Source organism: Argopecten irradians, chromosome 8 (genome assembly GCF_041381155.1).
Source record: "Argopecten irradians isolate NY chromosome 8, Ai_NY, whole genome shotgun sequence".
NCBI lineage: Eukaryota > Metazoa > Mollusca > Bivalvia > Pectinida > Pectinidae > Argopecten > Argopecten irradians.
Genome location: NC_091141.1, coordinates 17,503,873 through 17,523,300, shown reverse-complemented (window position 1 = coordinate 17,523,300; position 19,428 = coordinate 17,503,873). Strand labels below are relative to the sequence as shown.

The window sequence follows — 19,428 nt, the reverse complement described above, 5'->3', positions numbered from 1 at the left end:
GTGAACATATTCATGCTATATTTTTTACTATATTTTTAGTTTTAAATACCACGAATTAAACGTTTTAATCATTTCTATTAACCACGGGTGAAGGTCAGCGATAAAGTTTTGGGTCATTACATATTCATGCTGGTGGCGCCATCTACTGAACACACACAGGAAGCTTTGAAAGTTGTCCAAGGCCTAGACATTGATGAAATGAAAAGCAAGCAAATGAACCGAAATTAAGATTTTTTGTACTATTTGTAATGCAGTATAATCAACAAATGAACGAAACGTAAGTTGAAGTCGCTGATTGCAATAAGCAGAGTATTCTTGTTTATTATTGACATTAGCATTGTATCTGAATTCAAGGGATGTTACTCTAATGGCGAAATAATCAAAAATGCTAAAGAAGTTCATAGCAACAACAAAAGCTTTTGTGGGCTGGATATAGAGTACTTTTTACAAAATATACAATACAGGTTCAGCTGCTGTGTTGTCTTTTATGTAACTGACTATATCATTGAGTCTGGATTGAAAGGCATTCTAAAATATGAAGGAAATAAAACGGTCATTCATGAATGATTTTGGCCTTGCCAAGGCTTGAATGATGCTGTTTTACTTGATAATATAACTCCAGCCTTATTAAAGTTATTGAAGTAAAATTTAATTGTATCCTGTTTCCTAGATAAGCTTAAACGTATTTCAATAAATACAACAAAGCATATGGTCATAAGTGTGGAAGATCTCGCAATTTTGAATGCCACAATTGCAACTGAACCAAACCTGGGTATCAAGCATTTTATAAATAAACCAACTGATCCAAAGAAGCATGCTATGTCAAATTTATATAAGACTGTATATTTAGCACTATGTATCAGTCAAACTGACCCTTAAGTTTATTTGTTAATAACGTGTCCTTGATACTCCAAGGGTTTTCTCCACAAATGTTTACTTCTCCACAAGTGTTTACACTTTCAACGAGGCTGCCATCAGCGAAGGGTTAAATAGTTATCTGCAATCTTGTTATATATCCTGGTGTTGATTTCTCAAAACAAAAGTGATGACTTTAGTAAAAAATAAAGTTATTTCTATTATGTAATTCTATGTTAATAATTTTAGACTTAAGTTGGTTTCAAGAAATCAGGGCCAGTTCTGACTAATGTCAGTAGATGTCCTATTAAAACATTTCAGAAGAAAATTACTATAATAACATGCACACTTATAGAGACTTTGATGATTCCTGAGAGCGACTTAAAAGCCACATACACTATAGTTAGCTTCATTTAACTCTGATGCATTAAAGGACCAAACTACCTGTCTTATATCGGTTGTCACACACAGCTAGCTGCCTTCAGATTTGTTTCTATAACACTATTGATTATCATCTGTCACCCAATGACCCATACTGGCATCAGTACATATATCACAGACCTTGATTGCTATGTATCTGATTTTCTTTTTTCCAAAGAAAGCCTTATTCCAGAATTTTTCAACCAACATGAATGAATTCCAAATTTTCCTTGAGTTGTGCAAGCAAGACAAAAATAAATCCATCTGATTTACTTTGATATTACTTAAACATTGAAATCATTTTCTATTGATTATTCTGGATTGTGGAATAATCATATATTTATAGGCTAAATCAACCCATGCTGTGATTTCAATTCTGAATGAGTATTCAATACAATTTTAATATGTAAACTATATCTAGCTGTTTACAAACTTGCCTTATAGTCTACATAACATGTACAATTGGCCAGTTGCCCTATTGTACACATGAGACGTCAACACATGTGGAGCAGTAGTAGATAAAAATACATTTCTCAAGTATGAAAGAGATAGTAATAATAATTTATTAACTGTAAGGTTAACATGGTTATGTGAATTTCTTTTTAATGATAGTATCAAAATGGACTATAGTTCTAAAGCAGCACTTGTGCAAATTAATAATTGGTAGGTAAATTTTGAAAATGCAGTGAACCAGTAATTTTGTTTCAGTACTGCATTCTAAGGGTGTTGATAACAGAAATCTATATATATATATAGTACTAGTGAATGATTAAGTCCCCAAAATTCATTATACTTGATTTTACTAATTTATACTGTAGCTTTATTTGATTACCATGAAAATATAAAAAAATAAGAATGAAAAAAGAAGTGTGCAAACATTGTAAGTATAATGATAGCTATAGATTGGCCAAAGTTACACCAGACAACTGTCACTTAAGGTATTTTGATAGATGACTGTTAACATTGTTAAGCTGAAGTGCCAATGCACTACTTTTTGAAAAAGGTGAAATTCTCCCAACACTGCTTGAAATATAAATCCAAAAACACTAAGTTACCACCAGTTGCTTTTATTTGCAGCAATTTAAATTTTGTTATATTCACCTGTTATTGGTGTTAGGAACACGTGAATATCAAAAAGGAAGTTATGAAATGTTCTCCCCACAAAATTAAGCAACTACCACGGTATGCAATCTATTATGCAAAATTTTCATATTTTTTTTTAAGTGATTTAAATACAGTTAAAGTCTTCAATTATTAAAGGAAAGGAATTGTCTCAAATGAAGGCTGAACATTTCATAGACCAGTACAGAAATTTGTATCTATAAAAGGATATTTTTTATTCATGTATATTAATACATCACATAGGAAATGATTGGACTTTTTCTGATAGCTTCTTAATATGTTTGTTTTAGGTGCTAAATTTCCTCGCTATGGCAACAGGAAGAGGTCAGTCCTCCAGTCATCCATGTCACAATCTCAGTAACCCATCAAAACGTCTCTTCTGGTGTCGTCACTGCATGGCCAAGTTCATTGATCCAATTCAAAGGTGGAGACATAGCAAGACCTGTAAAAAGATTGTTTCCTCAAATCCTCGTCAGGAAATTGTCAGTACAGATGGTCGAATATTACAGGTGGTGGCTGGCACCACGGAGGGCAGTGTGGTGGTATCCAATTTATCACCACCAGAAGAACCTGAACCCTCTGTATCAAAACGCAAAATCCGTAAGCTTGTCATGAATGATCTGAAATGTCAGATATGTGAGCGAGGATTTGTATCACTTGATGAGATGCGAGAGCATGTAAAGCAGCCCTGTAGGAAAGAAGTTCCATTTGAAGAGCAAGTCATTCCTGTGACTGGAGTCTCAATAACGCTACCAGATTATGAGCAAAAAGGAAATCAAGAAGATGAAGATGAAAAGGCCATTGCCTTGAATAGTCTGGAGGCAAATTTGCAGCAGATGGAACAGTCTCTGGCTATGCGGTCCGATGTGGCTGATGAAGTTGTGGCTAATCAGATTGAATCCCTTTTGAAGGCTGCCCAAGTGTTGCAGCAGCAGCAACAAGAACAACAGTCGACTACTACCTACCAACTTTTGGGGGCAGAAGACCTTGCTACCAATGTGGACACACAATATGTCATTACCACTAATCAACAGTATGAAGATTCGTCTGATCAGGTAGGTTCAATTTCTGTTTAAGTTTGCTAGATTTGAATTTAAATTACTACATATCGAGTATTTCCATGTAAAACTTAGTTGGTCCACCTAGATTGTTGCTTCCTGTTATTTTCATTTTAGAAAGTCATTTATGCTCCAGAAAAAGTCAAATATTTAAAACTTGGCTTGAGAACGTCAGTTATCCTGTACCTAATGTTAGGTTTGGTAATAAAGCTACCGGGGGTATTTTCCTTGACTTGTTGTCCTTAATTCCAGTGCTTAACTAGTAATACCAGTAATCAGAATATTTTTGACATTGTAGCAGTTTGAAGCAGTTACTGTAGAAACAGTTGCAACACTGGAGAACATAGTTCCACAAGTTGCTATGTGTCCAGAAGCTGCCCAGCAACAAGTAGTTCTGCAGCCAAATGTTGAGCCAGATGACCTCCAATTAATATCTGAGGTAAGGATTCAACTCTGACTTATGACAAGGCTCCAAGATCATGAAATGATTTGAAACTTTGTTTTGATTAGGCAATCAAAATTATGTCTTATTTTCAAATGATCTTTGTGTAAGGTTTACTCAGTCAATCAAAATTGGTGTCACATTTTCAAATGTTATCTCACTTTCTGTGGTTGGCTTCATAAAAACTTTGGTTCAGTTTTTGATTGTTTCATGATCTTTGAGCTATGTCATTAAAGGTCATGCTAGGTCATCTTTTATTTTACAAACACATTTAGGGGAATTAAGTCCATTTTTTGTTGTTTTGTTTAGTTTATATATCCGGATAGCTCATTGAACCTTTAAAGCCTTTGGTTTTCCTTTCAGACTGTTACAGTACCAACATTCGAACTTGGTAGGTAGCCATTTTGTGTCATTTAACTTCATTTTAAACAGTTTGTTGTTTAATAGTTTTTTTTATTAATTTTGTTGCGTTTTTTTAAATCTAAAAATACAATTTTTCGTCCTTCCCTTTGTTCATCATGGTATATTGCTAGGTTTAATTTTGCTGTTTTGATGATTTAAAAGTTATGAATCCTTCACTTGGTTAAATACAGTTCAGTCATTATTCGGTAAAAATGTTGTTTTTTTTTTTTAATTGGAGATATCAAAGGTTATTTTGATAATTTTGGTCAGTTTTGCAAATGGTGTGGATGTTTCAGCTTCCTAACACATTCAGTATCAAGTAAATCTCATTGGAGTAGTTGTATAGGTGAAAGTTTCTGTATCTCCCTATTGTCTTGTCTTCTAGGTGCTCATCAGTTCATATTTTGCCATCATATAAATATGAAATTACTGCCAATTAAGAAATCATTCAATTTACATAGATGTAAGTTTATGGTATTTGAATCAGCTATTACTACATTATCAGTCTGATCTTCACAATAGTTGAATTTGCTGCAATATATGATCTAATCTTTGATGCATATTATATTTCATAACTGCAGGGTTTTCAAACATACTTCATACATGATAAACAAAATGAAATACATAATTAGAAGATAAAAAACTTAGTTGATAATAACTGAAAATATTAATTACTGTTTTCATCCCAAAATTCAAGCACAGTGTTTTATTTTTTAGGTCATTGCACGTAACTTTCTTTGCTAATGGACATAGCACAAAGTCACAACATCCTGTATTTCTACAGAGATTTTGTATACTTCAGATCAAATTCAATTCTTTCATTCCACCAAATATCCAATGTCAATAAAATCTGGTCGGAAAAAGGATATTTGATAAAAGAAAAATGTTAGGTAAAAGGATATTGACAAAGAAAAAAGAGCGAAACATCAAGTGTTTATTCTGTATATCCTGCAAAATACTTATACACAGATTAGAGAGAAACACATCCTGGATTATTAAGTTTAGTTTTTAACTCTTTGTAAATGGTCAAAGTTAGGTTGTAAATATAGGCTTGTAGACATCGTTGGAGACTCACGGTTGATTTCGCTATGCTACAATACTCTACATTTATCTGATAAGTGTAGTATTCTGTTTTAGCATGTTACAGAGTTATCTGCCCTTGTGGATAGGTTTTGATTGTGACGTCTTGCGAGCATGACATCATACTTTTAGGGAAAACAACATAAATTTCGCTCACAAAATAATGACGTCACAATCGTTACCTATATGCAAGGGAGGTAATTATTCTGTAATATGCAAAAAAAGAATAGCGTAGTGCAATTAACCGTGGGTCTTTGATAATTTTATGCAGATGCTTTAATTGACTACTGTCCGTACATAGTTTTAACTCTTGTCTAAACCTATTTACTTGAGATACAGGATGTAGATTGGTCTGAATGCTATGTTTCATTATTATAATTACATGTAATCAGTTTTGTTGATTTGGTGATTGAATATTTATTTTAAGTGTTTATTTTTCTCACATTGAGTAGGTGATAGCGAGGGAGGAACCAGAGATTGGAAAGCATCATAGCTTTGTTTCACCATCCAGTCGAACAGCATCAACTAGCTCACCACCTCCACCACTTGACCCTGTCTCAACTGCTGAACAAACCCAGGAAACAACCAGTCAGAGCCAGATGTCCACTCATATGTCTCCTTCCAAGGACAATTTAGACTGTAGCAATTCATCAGACAAAACCAATTCTGTTGAAACTGAAACTAGCAATACAATCTCACCTGAACCAGGATGTGTCTCCGTAAACAGTGATAATAACTGTGAAAGTGTGTGTTCAAATAATGAAAAGGATGATGTTGTCAAACATTTAGCCTCAAACTGTTGTGAAAATGGATGTTGCTATGATCCTACTGTAGATGATTTTGGATTTAGAAGCCTTATAGATGACAATGATAGCCAAACAAATAGACCCACTAAGCACTGTACATGTAAATTAAAATCTACATCTAGCCCATTATCTAAAAACAAAGATTCACAATCAACGTCCCGACCACCCCCCAAACCACCAAAGTACAAAGCTCATGAAACTGCCAAAAAGATGAGAACTAGAAGTACATCTGTGGATGAGGAAAAACATATTCCAACAAAAACTGTTAAAAAGAAACGGAAATATATTGGAGGGAAAGGAAGTCTTGACTGTATAGCGAGGTCAAAGAGGAAAAAATTAAAAAAGTCAAACGCAAGTGATACAAAGACAGGACCACAGAGGGAGGAACAAAACTGTGATCAGAATAGTTTAGGAACAATCGGAAATGGTTCTAATGTAGATAAAGACTCGGATAGACCTCTAGGTATCATAGAAAACTCCGAAACTAAACAGCCAGATATTAAAATGCCAGAAGCTCAAAGTAACACATGTCTTCCAAAACCAAGGAAAACAAAACCAGCAAAAGAACCAAAATGTCGAATCTGTGATCGTGTGTTTAAGTCTATACAACTTCTTCAGAAACACAACAAGGTGCCATGTAAGATCAAACACACACGCAATCTGTGTCAGAAGGTGCTGCGTCCCAAACGAGCACCTGTTGAACACTTTACTTCTCTCAAACAAAAACCTAAACAGACTCTCGCCAGCAAGAAAAGCAAAGCTGTTTCACGACCACAGCTTCTACCTGTTAGACGAATCTCTGATACAACTCTCTTTATCTTGCCCAAAGCCAAAAAGGGAGGTAAGAAGCGACGGAAATCTGCCCCTGTGTTTATCTACACTCCCCCTGTGAAAGAGTACAAAAATACATTTCTTGGAATTCACATGCTATACAAAACATTACCATTTAAGGAGAAATTCTTTTTTGACCTTGGCATGATTTCGTCTGCTCATCTGAACAAAGACAGTTGTGACACAAGTGATTTCTCAGGTTTAGATCAGTCTAGTCAGCATGCCATTAATATTGATGGACCTTGTACACCTCCACCAGTGTTAGAAAAAATACCTGACCTTGACTTTTTTCCGATGCATAGTCCGTCGTCTTGTCTTGATCTTGAACCTCCTGTGTTGGAGGTCATTTCTGATTTGAGATTTGACCATTCTAGTCCGGAGATTATTGCAAATTCAACAGCTTCAGTCACACCAATCATGCCTTTAGTGCCGCAAATAACAGCAGAGGAGATGCCACCAGTCCTGGAAACTGAGGATCAGTCTGGAAATATCAGTGATAGAACTAATGTTACTCAGTTCTCTGTCAACACTGTGTCCCTAAACAAACAAAAAGGATGTGTCAAGGAACATTCCAATACATCGGGACAGGAAAGTCCAGAAACAGTTCAGAAACAAATGAGTGAAATATTCACAAAGTATTTCAACTCTCCTGAAAAACACAAATTAAATGACAAGAACGAGCTACAAACAGAATTACCATCAAGAGATTTACTTCAGACAGATATTGCATCTCCAAATTCCAAACACGAAGTTCTACAGGAGATGATATCCGATCAGGAACAAACCGATGTTCATAAAGAGGTCTTGTCTTTACCGAAAGGATATGTCCAGATGAATGAGATACCTGAGGAGGATCTGAGTGCTGCTGTGATCTGTAATCAACTCCATACTAGTTCAGATGTAGAATTGCCAGAGAATTTTGCAAGTGATGTTAATAAAGATTTGCAACCTGAAGGTGAATCACATGTGTCATTGGATGAAAAATTGTCACAGAAAGGTCAAACAGAACATTCCCATCAAGAGGAAAATGTTTCTACTCCATCTTCATTGGTAATAGGGGACATTATTTTAGACACATCAGAGACAAGTCTTTCCTTACCTGTTCTCATGGAGAATTCAGAGACAAGTCTTTCCTTACCTGTTCCCATGGAGAATTCAGAGACAAGTCTTTCCTTACCTGTTCCCATGGAGAATTCAGAGACAAGTCTTTCCTTACCTGTTACCATGGAGAATTCAGAGAAAAGTCTTTCCTTACCTGTTACCATGGATAATTCAGAGACAAGTCTTTCCTTACCTGTTCCCATGGAGAATTCAGAGACAAGTCTTTCCTTACCTGTACCCATGGATAATTCAGAGACAAGTCTTTCCTTACCTGTTACCATTGAGAATTCAGAGACAAGTCTTTCCTTACCTGTTGATATGGATAATTCAGACACTTTTCTTCAATTACCAGTTACCATCGATAATTCGGAGATCGCTCTTGAATTGCCAGTGTGCGGTAATGTCTCTGCTCCAGGAGATTTGGAAGAGAATCTGTGTAATAACTCTGAAATGAAGCAATCTCCACAATCAGCCATTCGTGAACAAAACTCAGTCAGTGAAAATGTTAAAACCCCTGCAACTGTAACGTCTTCCCCTTCTAAGTCATCAAGCACTCGACATTTCACAGATCTTCTTGCAGATCTGTGCAGTTCATCATCATCAGAGGGAATGACCACAGATTCCTTAGCTTGGTGCAAGCAACAAGAACTTCCTCCACACAGAGAACCAGATCACAAAGAAAGTTGTTCTAGTGTAAAATCCAAGGATTCTCCTCAGAAACTTGGGGAACGGCACTTTATGGATGCAATCATGGAAGCAGCATTGGAAATCGGCAAGACAACTAATGCTAATGTTAACCAAAAGAGTAAAACTGTCCAAAAGGTCACTGTGGCAGTGCAAACTGATGCAGAGTCTTTCACTGCCAAATTGGTGGCATTTCGTACCGACCCAGCGTCTACGGACTTGCTGTGTGCTGACATGGTAGGGAGTGAAACATTTGAATCAACTACCAAAACTCACAAAGTGGGACAGACTGAAAGGTCTCTCAACAGAAATGCAGAGTCCAGTGACCTTATAACTCAAACAGATACTAATATTTCCTCAAAACTAGATGTTTCGTTGTGTCCTAACAAAACAGCCTCATGTACAAACCCCGCTCAAGTGAGTATGAAAAACACTCACTTAGAAGGACATCCGATGGAATCACAGTATTCTTCACCACAATGTATCACTCCTGAACAGTCCTCATTTCCAACACCGGAACAACCTCCTCCAGTGGAAATAAGTCCAGTGAAAGTCTCAAAGAAACCTGGGTTATCTAAGGAATCTTCTCCTCAAAAAGGCGAAGGTCGAAACTTATTTGAAAGCCTCTTTTCTAGTCTTGGTAAAGAATCTGAAAGCAACAATAGTTCATCACTTTCAAACACTTCAGAAACAGTTACATACCCTCCAAACCAAATCAACACACATTATAACAAGGGTGACGCTGTTTCATACCCAGCACACGCTAAAAACACACAAGGTAATAGTAATGATTCTGGTCCAAACAAATCTATATCTCTTAAGGAGAAACTTCCAGAAAATGTACACATCCAGCAGCCTAACAGCCAGGAAGTAGTTGTATTTCCACCTCCTGGCAGTAAGCTGGTAGAACTGACACCCGACCGGGCTCCACAGTTTGTCGGTAGAACAACATCATTACCGTTAGGTCTTTCGAGGGAGGTTCCAGACTTAAAGAACAGAACAAATTTACTGGAAATGGTCGCAAAATCTCTTGGAATCTTCCCCAATGAGAATTTAGATCCTCAAAATGAAGGCTCAATTAACAAGCAGACTGAAAGTTCAAATTCAAATTTAGCAACAAGGGACAGTGATGTGGAAAAGCCTAATGTATTTGTAAATATGCCAATTGTACAGTCTACCTCATGTGTTGATGAAACTGAGGATTCAAGTGTACAGATCATCGTCATGAACAACCAGTCCACCTGTAGTGACTACACTACAGACATTAATGTTATTGACTTGCCGTCTAATCCAGAGCTTTCCAAAGATCAACCTGATACTGAGCAACTTCACACGGACAAGCGTTCTTTCCAACAGCGTAGCTGCTGTGCTGCAGACACAATTACTAATAAGTGTTCATTTGATAAAACTGACGTGCCACCTGTTGTGTCAAAACCAGTAAATTCTCAAAAACCTGCTGTCAAAGTAGTAATGTGTGGTTTAAAGGATTTAAAACAGTGGGACAATACCGGTGTGGTAGTGGCCAACAAACCTTCATTGCAAGTTAATTCTAATGGTTCCAGCAGTATAGAGACTGTTAATGGTGTCAGTCAGAGCTCTCATACTTCTACTGTTTCATTGACTGATTACCAGACACCAACAATTACTAGTGTATCTGACTCCCCAACGCTGTACAACATTCACCATGGATCTGATGTTACTATGGTTACAGACATTCACTTGTCTACTAACGATACAAACACTATGTCAGAACATGCTGCTATGGAAATTAATGCAGGAAACACACCTGCTACCATGGACACTGGAGAGACAGTTGAGTCTCAGGTTACCATGGTAACAGATCCTTTGTCAGTAGCACCTGAGAAAGTGAATCCGTGTCCAGGGTCATGGGGGGAACCCAAAGTCATGGTTCAGTATGTCCAAGATTTTAATTGTGATCAGAATGTGTCCTACATTGTCTTAGATAATGAACAAGAGAATGGCTCTGATTCATTTGTGATCACAGATTCGCCGTTCCTTCCAACAGGGGACACAATTCTGTGTCAGGAAGACGAAAGTCTGCTAAATAGCAATGATCAACCATTACAGGCAGCTGTAATGAATTAAGTTCTATCAGTCTTTCACAAGAAAGATAATTTTGTATGGTTGAAACCTGTTATCTCCAGTGTTAGGAATTATTTGTCCACATCCCCAGAATAATTCAAATTTTTATCTGAGATTGGGAATGGTAAAGCTTGCTCATCCACCTAAACTTAATGACTCGTTTACCAATAAAATTGAAAAAAAAAAAATTAATGAACATTTCTAGCTTTTCAACTTGAATTGTAACAAAAGATGTTGATAAAAAAAGTATTAAGATTATGGTAAATATTTGGTGAATTTTGATAAACTTGAGTTGTAAGGTTTTTTCAAACAGATACAAGCAATATATCTGATGTATCTCTAAATTAAATAATACAAACTTACAATGCTTGGTGAGAAATAATTTCTAATGTCATTAGGTAATATACAATTTCAGTTTTATATTATGTATAAATTAAATGCTTCAGCTATTGGTTTACAGAAATTTTTTCTACTTTTCATAGAGAAGAATTAGAATCATTTTATTTTTTGTTTTAAGAACTCAACACATCATATACTGATTGTGTATCCATAAGCGATGGTTGATGATGCTGTCAGTGGTGTATGAGAGGTATATCTTAGTGCTGGAAAATATTATCTTGAATGAGTTGAAGAACATTTGTTTTTGGCGGCCTTTATTTAAAGATGCTCCACCGCTGACAAATGGTATTTTTTCACTATCAAAAACAGGAACAGACGATTTATTATGTTTCTTCGGTTACAAAAGTTACTTACTTTACACCATTACTTCCATTGAAAAGTTTGAGCTTCTGATTTTACTTCAAGTTAAAAATATGAAAAATAATTAATTGCATCCCGAAAAAATTCCGTGGCACTATATCCTATATGGAATGAAGTACGGATTGCGCATGCACCAAAGACAAACTAAATTATTTCATATTATTTTTTGTGCGAATTAGGCATATATATACACGATTAAACACCAATTATTGTTCAAATGATGAATATCATTTATGCTCTGTCGGCGGTGGAGCACCTTTAAAACTTAAAAACTTACCTGGTCAAAGAATGCATGAATACTGTATAGATGTTAATTTGTTTTATAGTTTAATGTTGAATTTTGTTGTACAATGTTGTTGTCACCTTGAAGCAGATTTTATTCTATTTTATGGAAAAAAATAGTGCAATATTTGTTTATTGTAAATTTCTGTGAAATCAGGCTTGTTAAATGGGGATTTGCAGATTTCCACTCAACAAGAGTTTTTGGTAACAACTTTTTTGTTGTTTCATGGATATAGATTTTTGTGTTGCCTTCAAAAACAGATACATGTATTATTATAGAATCAGATTTGTTGGATGAGAAGTATGGTGAAACTCTAGTTCTCTTTAGTTGATCAGCCTTCCTTATCAAAAGTGCTTGTGTGAGATTGCATTTCTGGTAATTATATAAGAAATTCAAGGGTCAAAGTATTTATTATTAAAGATATGAAAGTCTCTCTGCAAGATATATGTGTACTGTCAAACCAACTTTCTTTCTCGTATAATTTACATTAGTAAATTTCGTGATTCAAGAAGTTTATTGCCACAAATCCATATCTACATTATCTGTATTGATAAAAATTAGCATTCTATTCTTAAATTCGCAAATATTGATCTTAGCGAACATTGTTTTGAAATGGAAACCGCGAAAGAAAGTTTATTTACAGTAACTTAATTTGCAGACATAATCAGTAGTGATACTGTGCAACAAAGATGGAATTTTTTCCTGCATCTGCCTTGTTTTCCCAATTTTCATCCATTATTTAATGTACAAGCCGATTTTTCAAATAGAGAGCATATGGTCGTAGTCCGGGGAGTTCTTAGGGAGTTATATGTCTATGGCAGAGTTATGACAAGTAATGTGTTATTTGAATGTTGTGAAAGTTGACATACTGAACCATGACAGAACAAAGTTGAGTTCATATTTCCATTTAATTAATTACAATGTAATACAAAATTTTTGATTGTTATGATATTTTCTTAACAAGAAACTATGTATAAAATATCAAAGAAAAAACAGGTCTTGTATACGTGTTTATTCCTATGCATGGAGGTGTGAGCCTATGCCATGATGCAAAGTTCCTCGTCAAAGTTATTTACAGTGAAGTTGAAATATGAAATGAACAGTTGGACAGTCCTCAAACTTTGGTCATCTTAAAGAAGATCTTTGTGAGATTTTGATGCCAACCACTGACTGGTTTATGTCAGTAATAGAAAAGATATAAATTTTTAGGTCATCTGACCCGAAGGGTCAGGATGACCTATAGTCGTCATGTTTCGTCCGCCGTCGTCCGCCGTGCGTTAACTTTTCACATTTTGAACTTCTTCTCAAGTTCTACCAGTGCGATTTAGCTAAACTTACATGAAATGATCCTGACATGGTCCCGACAAAGTGTTGTTATTTTTCGGGTCGATCCAAAATCCAAGATGGCCGCCACAGCCGCCATCTTAAAAACACATTTTGAACTTCTTCTCAAGTTCTACCGGTGCGATTTGGCTAAAACTTGCATAAAATAATCCTGAAATGGTCCCAACAAAGTGTTGTTATTTTTTGGGTCGATCCGAAATCCAAGATGGCCACCACAGCCGCCATCTTGAAAACACATTATGAACTTCTTCTCAAGTTCTACCGGTGCGATTTGGCTGAAACTTGCATGAAATGATCCTGATATGGTCCTGACAAAGTGTTGTTATTTTTCGGGTTGATCCAAAATCCAAGATGGCCGCCATCATGAAAACACGTTTTGAACTTCTTCTCAAGTTCTACTGGTGCGATTTGGCTGAAATTTGCATGAAATGATCCTGACATGGTCCCGACAAAGTGTTGTTATTTTTCGGGTCGATCTGAAATCCAAGATGGCCGCCACAGCCGCCATCTTGAAAACACATTTTGAACTTCTTCTCAAGTTCTACCGGTGGGAATTGGCTGAAACTTGCATGAAATGATCCTGACATGGTCCGACAAAGTATTGTTATATCTTTGGTTGATCCCAAATCGAAGATGGCTACCATGACACTATATCTAATTAATTTCCTATATGTTAAGGCCCTTGGGCCTCTTGTTTGAAATAAAAATTTGTTGAAAGAAATTGAAAATGATCCTGACATGGTCCTGACAAAGTGACACCATATATAATTAATTTTACTATTGCCAAGGTAGTCAGATGACCGTTAAGGCCCTTTGGGCCTCTTGTTAGCCGGTGAGCTTATGTCATGGCGCGGCGTCCGTCGTCCATTTGTAAAAATCTTGGCTCTGACCCCCCGGGGGCAGGAGGGGCGGGGCCCAATAGGGGAAAAGAGGTTAATCCTATAAATCGCTACTAGTCCTAGAGTTCTGAATGGATTGAAACCAAATTTGGCCAGAGAGTTTGTATAAATTTTGGCTCTGACCCACTGGGGGCAGGAGGGGCGGGGCCCAATAGAGGTTAATCCTTTAAATCACTACTTGTCCTAGAATTCTTCATGGATTGAAACCAAATTTGGCTAGATACATCCTTTGGGGAAGGGGAACAGAGTTTGTATACATTTTGGCTCTGACCCCCAGGGGGCAGGAGGGGCGGGGCCAAATAGGGGAATAGAGGTAAATCCTATAAATCGCTACTAGTCCTAGAGTTATGCATGGATTGACACCAAATATGTCCAGAAACAACCTTGGGGAAGGGGAACAGAGTTTGTATAAATTTTGGCTCTGACCCCCTAGGGGCAGGAGGGGCGGGGCCCAATAGGGGAAATAGAGGTTTAATCATATAATTTGCTACTAGTCCTAGTGTTCTGCATGGATTGAAACCAAATTTGGCCAGTAACATCCTTGGGGGATGGGGAACAGAGTTTGTTAAAAAATTTGGCTCTGACCCTCCGGGGGCAAGAGGGGCAGGGCCCAATAGGGGAAATAGAGATAAATCCTATAAATCGATGCTCGTCCTAGAATTCTGCATGGATTAAAACCAAAGTTGGCCAGAAACCTCCTTGGGGGAAGAGAAACAGAGTTTGTATACATTTTGGCTCTGACCCCCCGGGGATATGATGGACGTGGCTCAATAGGGGAAATAAAGGTTTATCCTATAAATCGCTACTAGTCCTAAAGTTCTTCATGGATTAAAACCAAAGTTGGCCAGAAACCTCCTTGGGGGAAGAGAAACAGAGTTTGTATACATTTTGGCTCTGACCCCCCGGGGATATGATGGACGTGGCTCAATAGGGGAAATAAAGGTTTATCCTATAAATCGCTACTAGTCCTAAAGTTCTTCATGGATTGAAACCAAATTTGACCATGAACATACTTGAGGGAAGGGGAACAGAACTTGTATAAATTTTGGCTCTGACCACACCTGGGGACAGGAGGGGCATGGCCCAATAGGGGAAATAGATTTAAATCGCTACTAGTCATAGAGTTCTGCATGAATTGAAACCAAATTTTGCTAAAAACATCCTTAGGCGAAGGGGAACAGAGTTTGTATGAATTTTGGCTCTGACCCCTCGGCAGGAGGGGTGGTGCCCAAAAGGAGTAGTAGAGGTAAATATTCAATTTTCATTCAGGAAAGAACAATGAACCTGTATTCAGAACATTACTTGACATTACAAATCTGGTGAGCGATACAGACCCTCTGGGCATCTTGTTGTTTCTCTGCATTTTTAGCCCACCATCATTAGATGGTGGGCTATTCAAATCGCCTTTCGTCCGTGGTCCGTCGTCCGTCCGTCCGTCCGTCCGTAACAATACTTGTTACCACTATTTCTCAGAAAGTACTGAAGGGATCTTTCTCAAATTTCATATGTAGGTTCCCCAAGGGCCCTAGTTGTGCATATTGCATTTTGGGAACGATCGTTCAACAAGATAGCCGACAGGCGGCCATCTTGGATTTTGATAGTTAAAGTTTGTTACCGCTATTTCTCAAAAAGTGCTGAAAGGATGTTTCTCAAATTTCATATACAGGTTCCCCTAGGACCCTAGTTGTGCATATTGCATTTTGGCTCCGATCGGTCAACAAGATGGCCGACAGGCGGCCATCTTGGATTTTGATAGTTAAAGTTTGTTACCGCTATTTCTCAAAAAGTACTGAAGGGATCTTTCTCAAATTTCATATGTAGGTTCCCCTAGGGCCCTAGTTGTGCATATTGCATTTTGGGACCGATCGGTCAACAAGATGGCCGACAGGCAGCCATCTTGGATTTTGATAGTTAAAGTTTGTTACTGCTATTTCTCAAAAAGTACTGAAGGGATCTTTCTCAAATTTCATATATAGATTCCCCTAGAGCCCTAGTTGTGCATATTGCATTTTGGGACTGATCGGTCAACAAGATGGCCGACAGGCAGCCATCTTGGATTTTGATAGTTAAAGTTTGTTACCGCTATTACTCAAAAAGTACTGAAGGGATCTTTCTCAAACTTCATATATAGGTTCTTCTAGGGCCCTAGTTGTGCATATTGCATTTTGGGACCGATCGGGCAACAAGATGGCCGACAGGCGGCCATCTTGGATTTTGATAGTTAAAGTTTGTTACCGCAATTTCTCAAAAAGTGCTGAAGGGATCTTTCTCAAATTTCATATACAGGTTCCCCTAGGACCCTAGTTGTGCATATTGCATTTTAGGACCGATCGGTGAACAAGATGGCCGACAGGTGGCCATCTTGGATTTTGATAGTTAAAAGTTTGTTACAGCTATTACTCAAAAAGTACTGAAGGGGTCTTTCTCAAATTTTGTATATAGGTTCTCCTAGGGCCCTAGTTGTGCATATTGCATTTTGGGACCGATCGTTCAACAAGATGGCCAACAGGCGGCCATCTTGGATTTTGATAGTTAAAGATTGTTACCGCTATTTCTCAAAAAGTACTAAAGGTATCGTTCACAAATTTCATATGAAGGTTCCCCAAGGACCCTAGTTGTGCATATTGTTATTTGTGACCGATCGGTAAACAAGACGGCCGAACGACGGCCATCTTGGATTTTGATTGTTTAAGTTTGTTACCGCTATTTCTCAGAAAGTACTGAAGGGATCTCTCTCAAATTTTATGTGTAGGTTCCCCTTGTACCATAGTTGTGCATAGTACCTTTTAGGACTGATGCATAATGCCTTTCGGGACTGATCGGTAAACAAGATAGCCAACCGGCCGCCATCTTAGATTTCATTGTTGAAGTTTGTTACCACTATTTCTTAGAAAGTACTATAGCGATCTGTCTCAAATTTTATATGTTGTGTGTTTGAAAAAAGTTTGAAAAGCAGGGAAAAGATCCCTCTTTCCATTGTCAGACATAGATCATTCTTTGGTGGGGGCCAAGATCATAAGCTAACTGAGATAAAATCAATTACTCTACCCTATTCATTTAATGTTGAATCCAATAATGAACTTTGCTCCTCATATACTATTTTGTATTATAAAATATACACACATCTTTCACTTAAGCACTCAGTCCAAAACAATCATTAAGGATGAAAAATAAGGCAAGAATAATATAATAAAATACAGATCTATCAATGCATTGTACATGCAGCCACACCAACACTTTCACAAAAATGGCTCCTAAACTGAAGTTCAAATTGACAGGAGAGTTTCTTTTTCATTTGTTTAGACTAGGACCACTCTTTAGAATGGAGATAGAAAAAACAAAAGCTCACATAAAATTTCTCATTGTGCTAACATGTAGCTTTTCAGTATTAAGACTTGTGTGTACCTTTGATTTTTTTCGAAAGTTTCAGATTGCTCACATGGTCTTGCTAGCTTTTCCAAAAATCATGTGAGCTTTTGTTAGTTTTTCAGAAAGCTCATGTGCAAATCAGATGAGCTTTTCAATAGCTAACCTAATGCTCACATGGCTCACCTAATTTGCATAGGATTCAACATCATGTCTCATGCTATCCTGTAATATTGCATATTACAGAGTTATCTGCCCTTGTTGGTAGGTATTGATAGCGATGTCATGTGGTAGATATTGCTAGTATAACACCAGTTTTCAAAAAACTTGACTGTTTTGAATACCAAAATATGATGTCAAATGGACATAACTCTATCTACATGCAAAGGGACTATAACCCCAATGTATCTTAGGCTTTATGATCAATACCAATACACATAAGGGTCAACAGAGGGTCAACACATTTCAAATGTGCCAACTAACACTTATTATATTTATAGATTGATACCATAATACAATATGCATAAATAAGGGAAACAGAATATACAAGATTTGAAAAATAGCCTTTCAATAGTTAATGAGTAGTAATAATCTTCAATGTCAAAATACAAAATGTCTGGCTGTTGACCATATTGCCGTTCACTGGCCGGGTTGCAAAAAATACAGTATGTGCACAACCAGGGACCAAAGAGAATCTTTACAACCATGATGATCTTTTCAAGACATCAGATGGACAGACATAGGACTGATGTAATGTGTTGGCCAATATCTGATGATGGTGAATGTAACCCAGAGTGCTATGCTTAATTGGTTGCAAGTTTCGTGTAACCTACATGAAAAGTGCTCTTAACTTAAAAAATGAATAACAGCAAATGCATTTACTTTCATTTTCTTCTTTATTTTAATGAATACATTTGCAAATATATAGCATATATGTACATATGATTTTCAAGAAATGATCTTTAATATACTTCATCCCTGAAATGACTTGTACATGTAATATAAAGATACATGTACAATTATTTACAAGCAGTGTATGTACAAAACTTGAAATAACAAACAGACTGAGCCGTAAATATAGCTTATCAGCTAAACCTGCCTATATTATTGGGCTTTTTTAAAAACAGAATTTTGTCAAATATTATATAATCTATATACAGTATTAGGCAAAACAATAAAACAAAACGAAAAAAAGTCTACTAATGTAGGCAGGTTTAGCGGACTATTGTATAGCTTACACTGAGCAGAACGCACCTAAAACTTATACATAGACTACATCAGATGGGTGATCTGTGACCATATACCGTTACTGTTATTTTTGGCAATCAATGATTAATTTCGTAGTTTTATTCCTATCCTTTTCCATGATGTTTCAGTTTACTAGTACAGTAATTTAATCGAGTTCTATTGTACCTGCAGTTAAAGGCCCACTACCTTTCCGGAGAAAAAAATTAAAGGTTTCTTAAAAACATTAAAACCATAAGAAAATACATATCGATGGCCTTAGATGAGGTTACAACACCAACCATATGCAAGATTTCCTGCGTAATATATGATAACTGTGGAGATTCATGTCGCTGATTTGTCGTCTGGCGCAGTGGCAGTCAACTACCGCGCGGTTTTTAGGTCAACGGCGGGAATCATAAGACGACCCGCGTTAAAAAAAATTAACATTATATTTACTTTAATTTAATTGTTCAGAAGATGATGATAAGTGTAGTATTGACGGTAAATCACGTAAACTGTCTGTAAACTTGTTCTGTAAATGTATAACAAATAAAACTCACAATGATGTAAATATCTTTAGCAAAATTGATTTGGTCATGTTTCTGTTCGTTGTTTACTCTGCCATTACGTAAGACTTCTTGTGTGT

General features: G+C 36.8%; 1 protein-coding gene across 1 annotated transcript; it reads left to right on the top strand.

The window, feature by feature from the left end:
* The first annotated feature begins 128 nt into the window (after positions 1–128).
* Positions 129–12,942, top strand: LOC138329540 (mucin-4-like). Its single transcript, XM_069276604.1, has 4 exons — positions 129–277; positions 2,688–3,452; positions 3,754–3,894; positions 5,832–12,942. The coding sequence occupies exons 2-4, from the start codon at positions 2,706–2,708 to the stop codon at positions 10,905–10,907; spliced, it is 5,964 nt and encodes a 1,987-aa protein (XP_069132705.1). The 5' UTR covers positions 129–277; positions 2,688–2,705; the 3' UTR covers positions 10,908–12,942.
* Positions 12,943–19,428: the final 6,486 nt, after the last annotated feature.

Coding starts and splice junctions, on each gene's coding strand:
- LOC138329540 (XM_069276604.1), top strand. CDS start 2,706: ATGGCAACAGGAAGAGGTCAGTCCTCCAGTCATCCATGTCACAATCTC. Junction 3,453..3,753: donor ATGAAGATTCGTCTGATCAG/GTAGGTTCAATT, acceptor TTGACATTGTAG/CAGTTTGAAGCAGTTACTGT. Junction 3,895..5,831: donor ACCTCCAATTAATATCTGAG/GTAAGGATTCAA, acceptor CACATTGAGTAG/GTGATAGCGAGGGAGGAACC.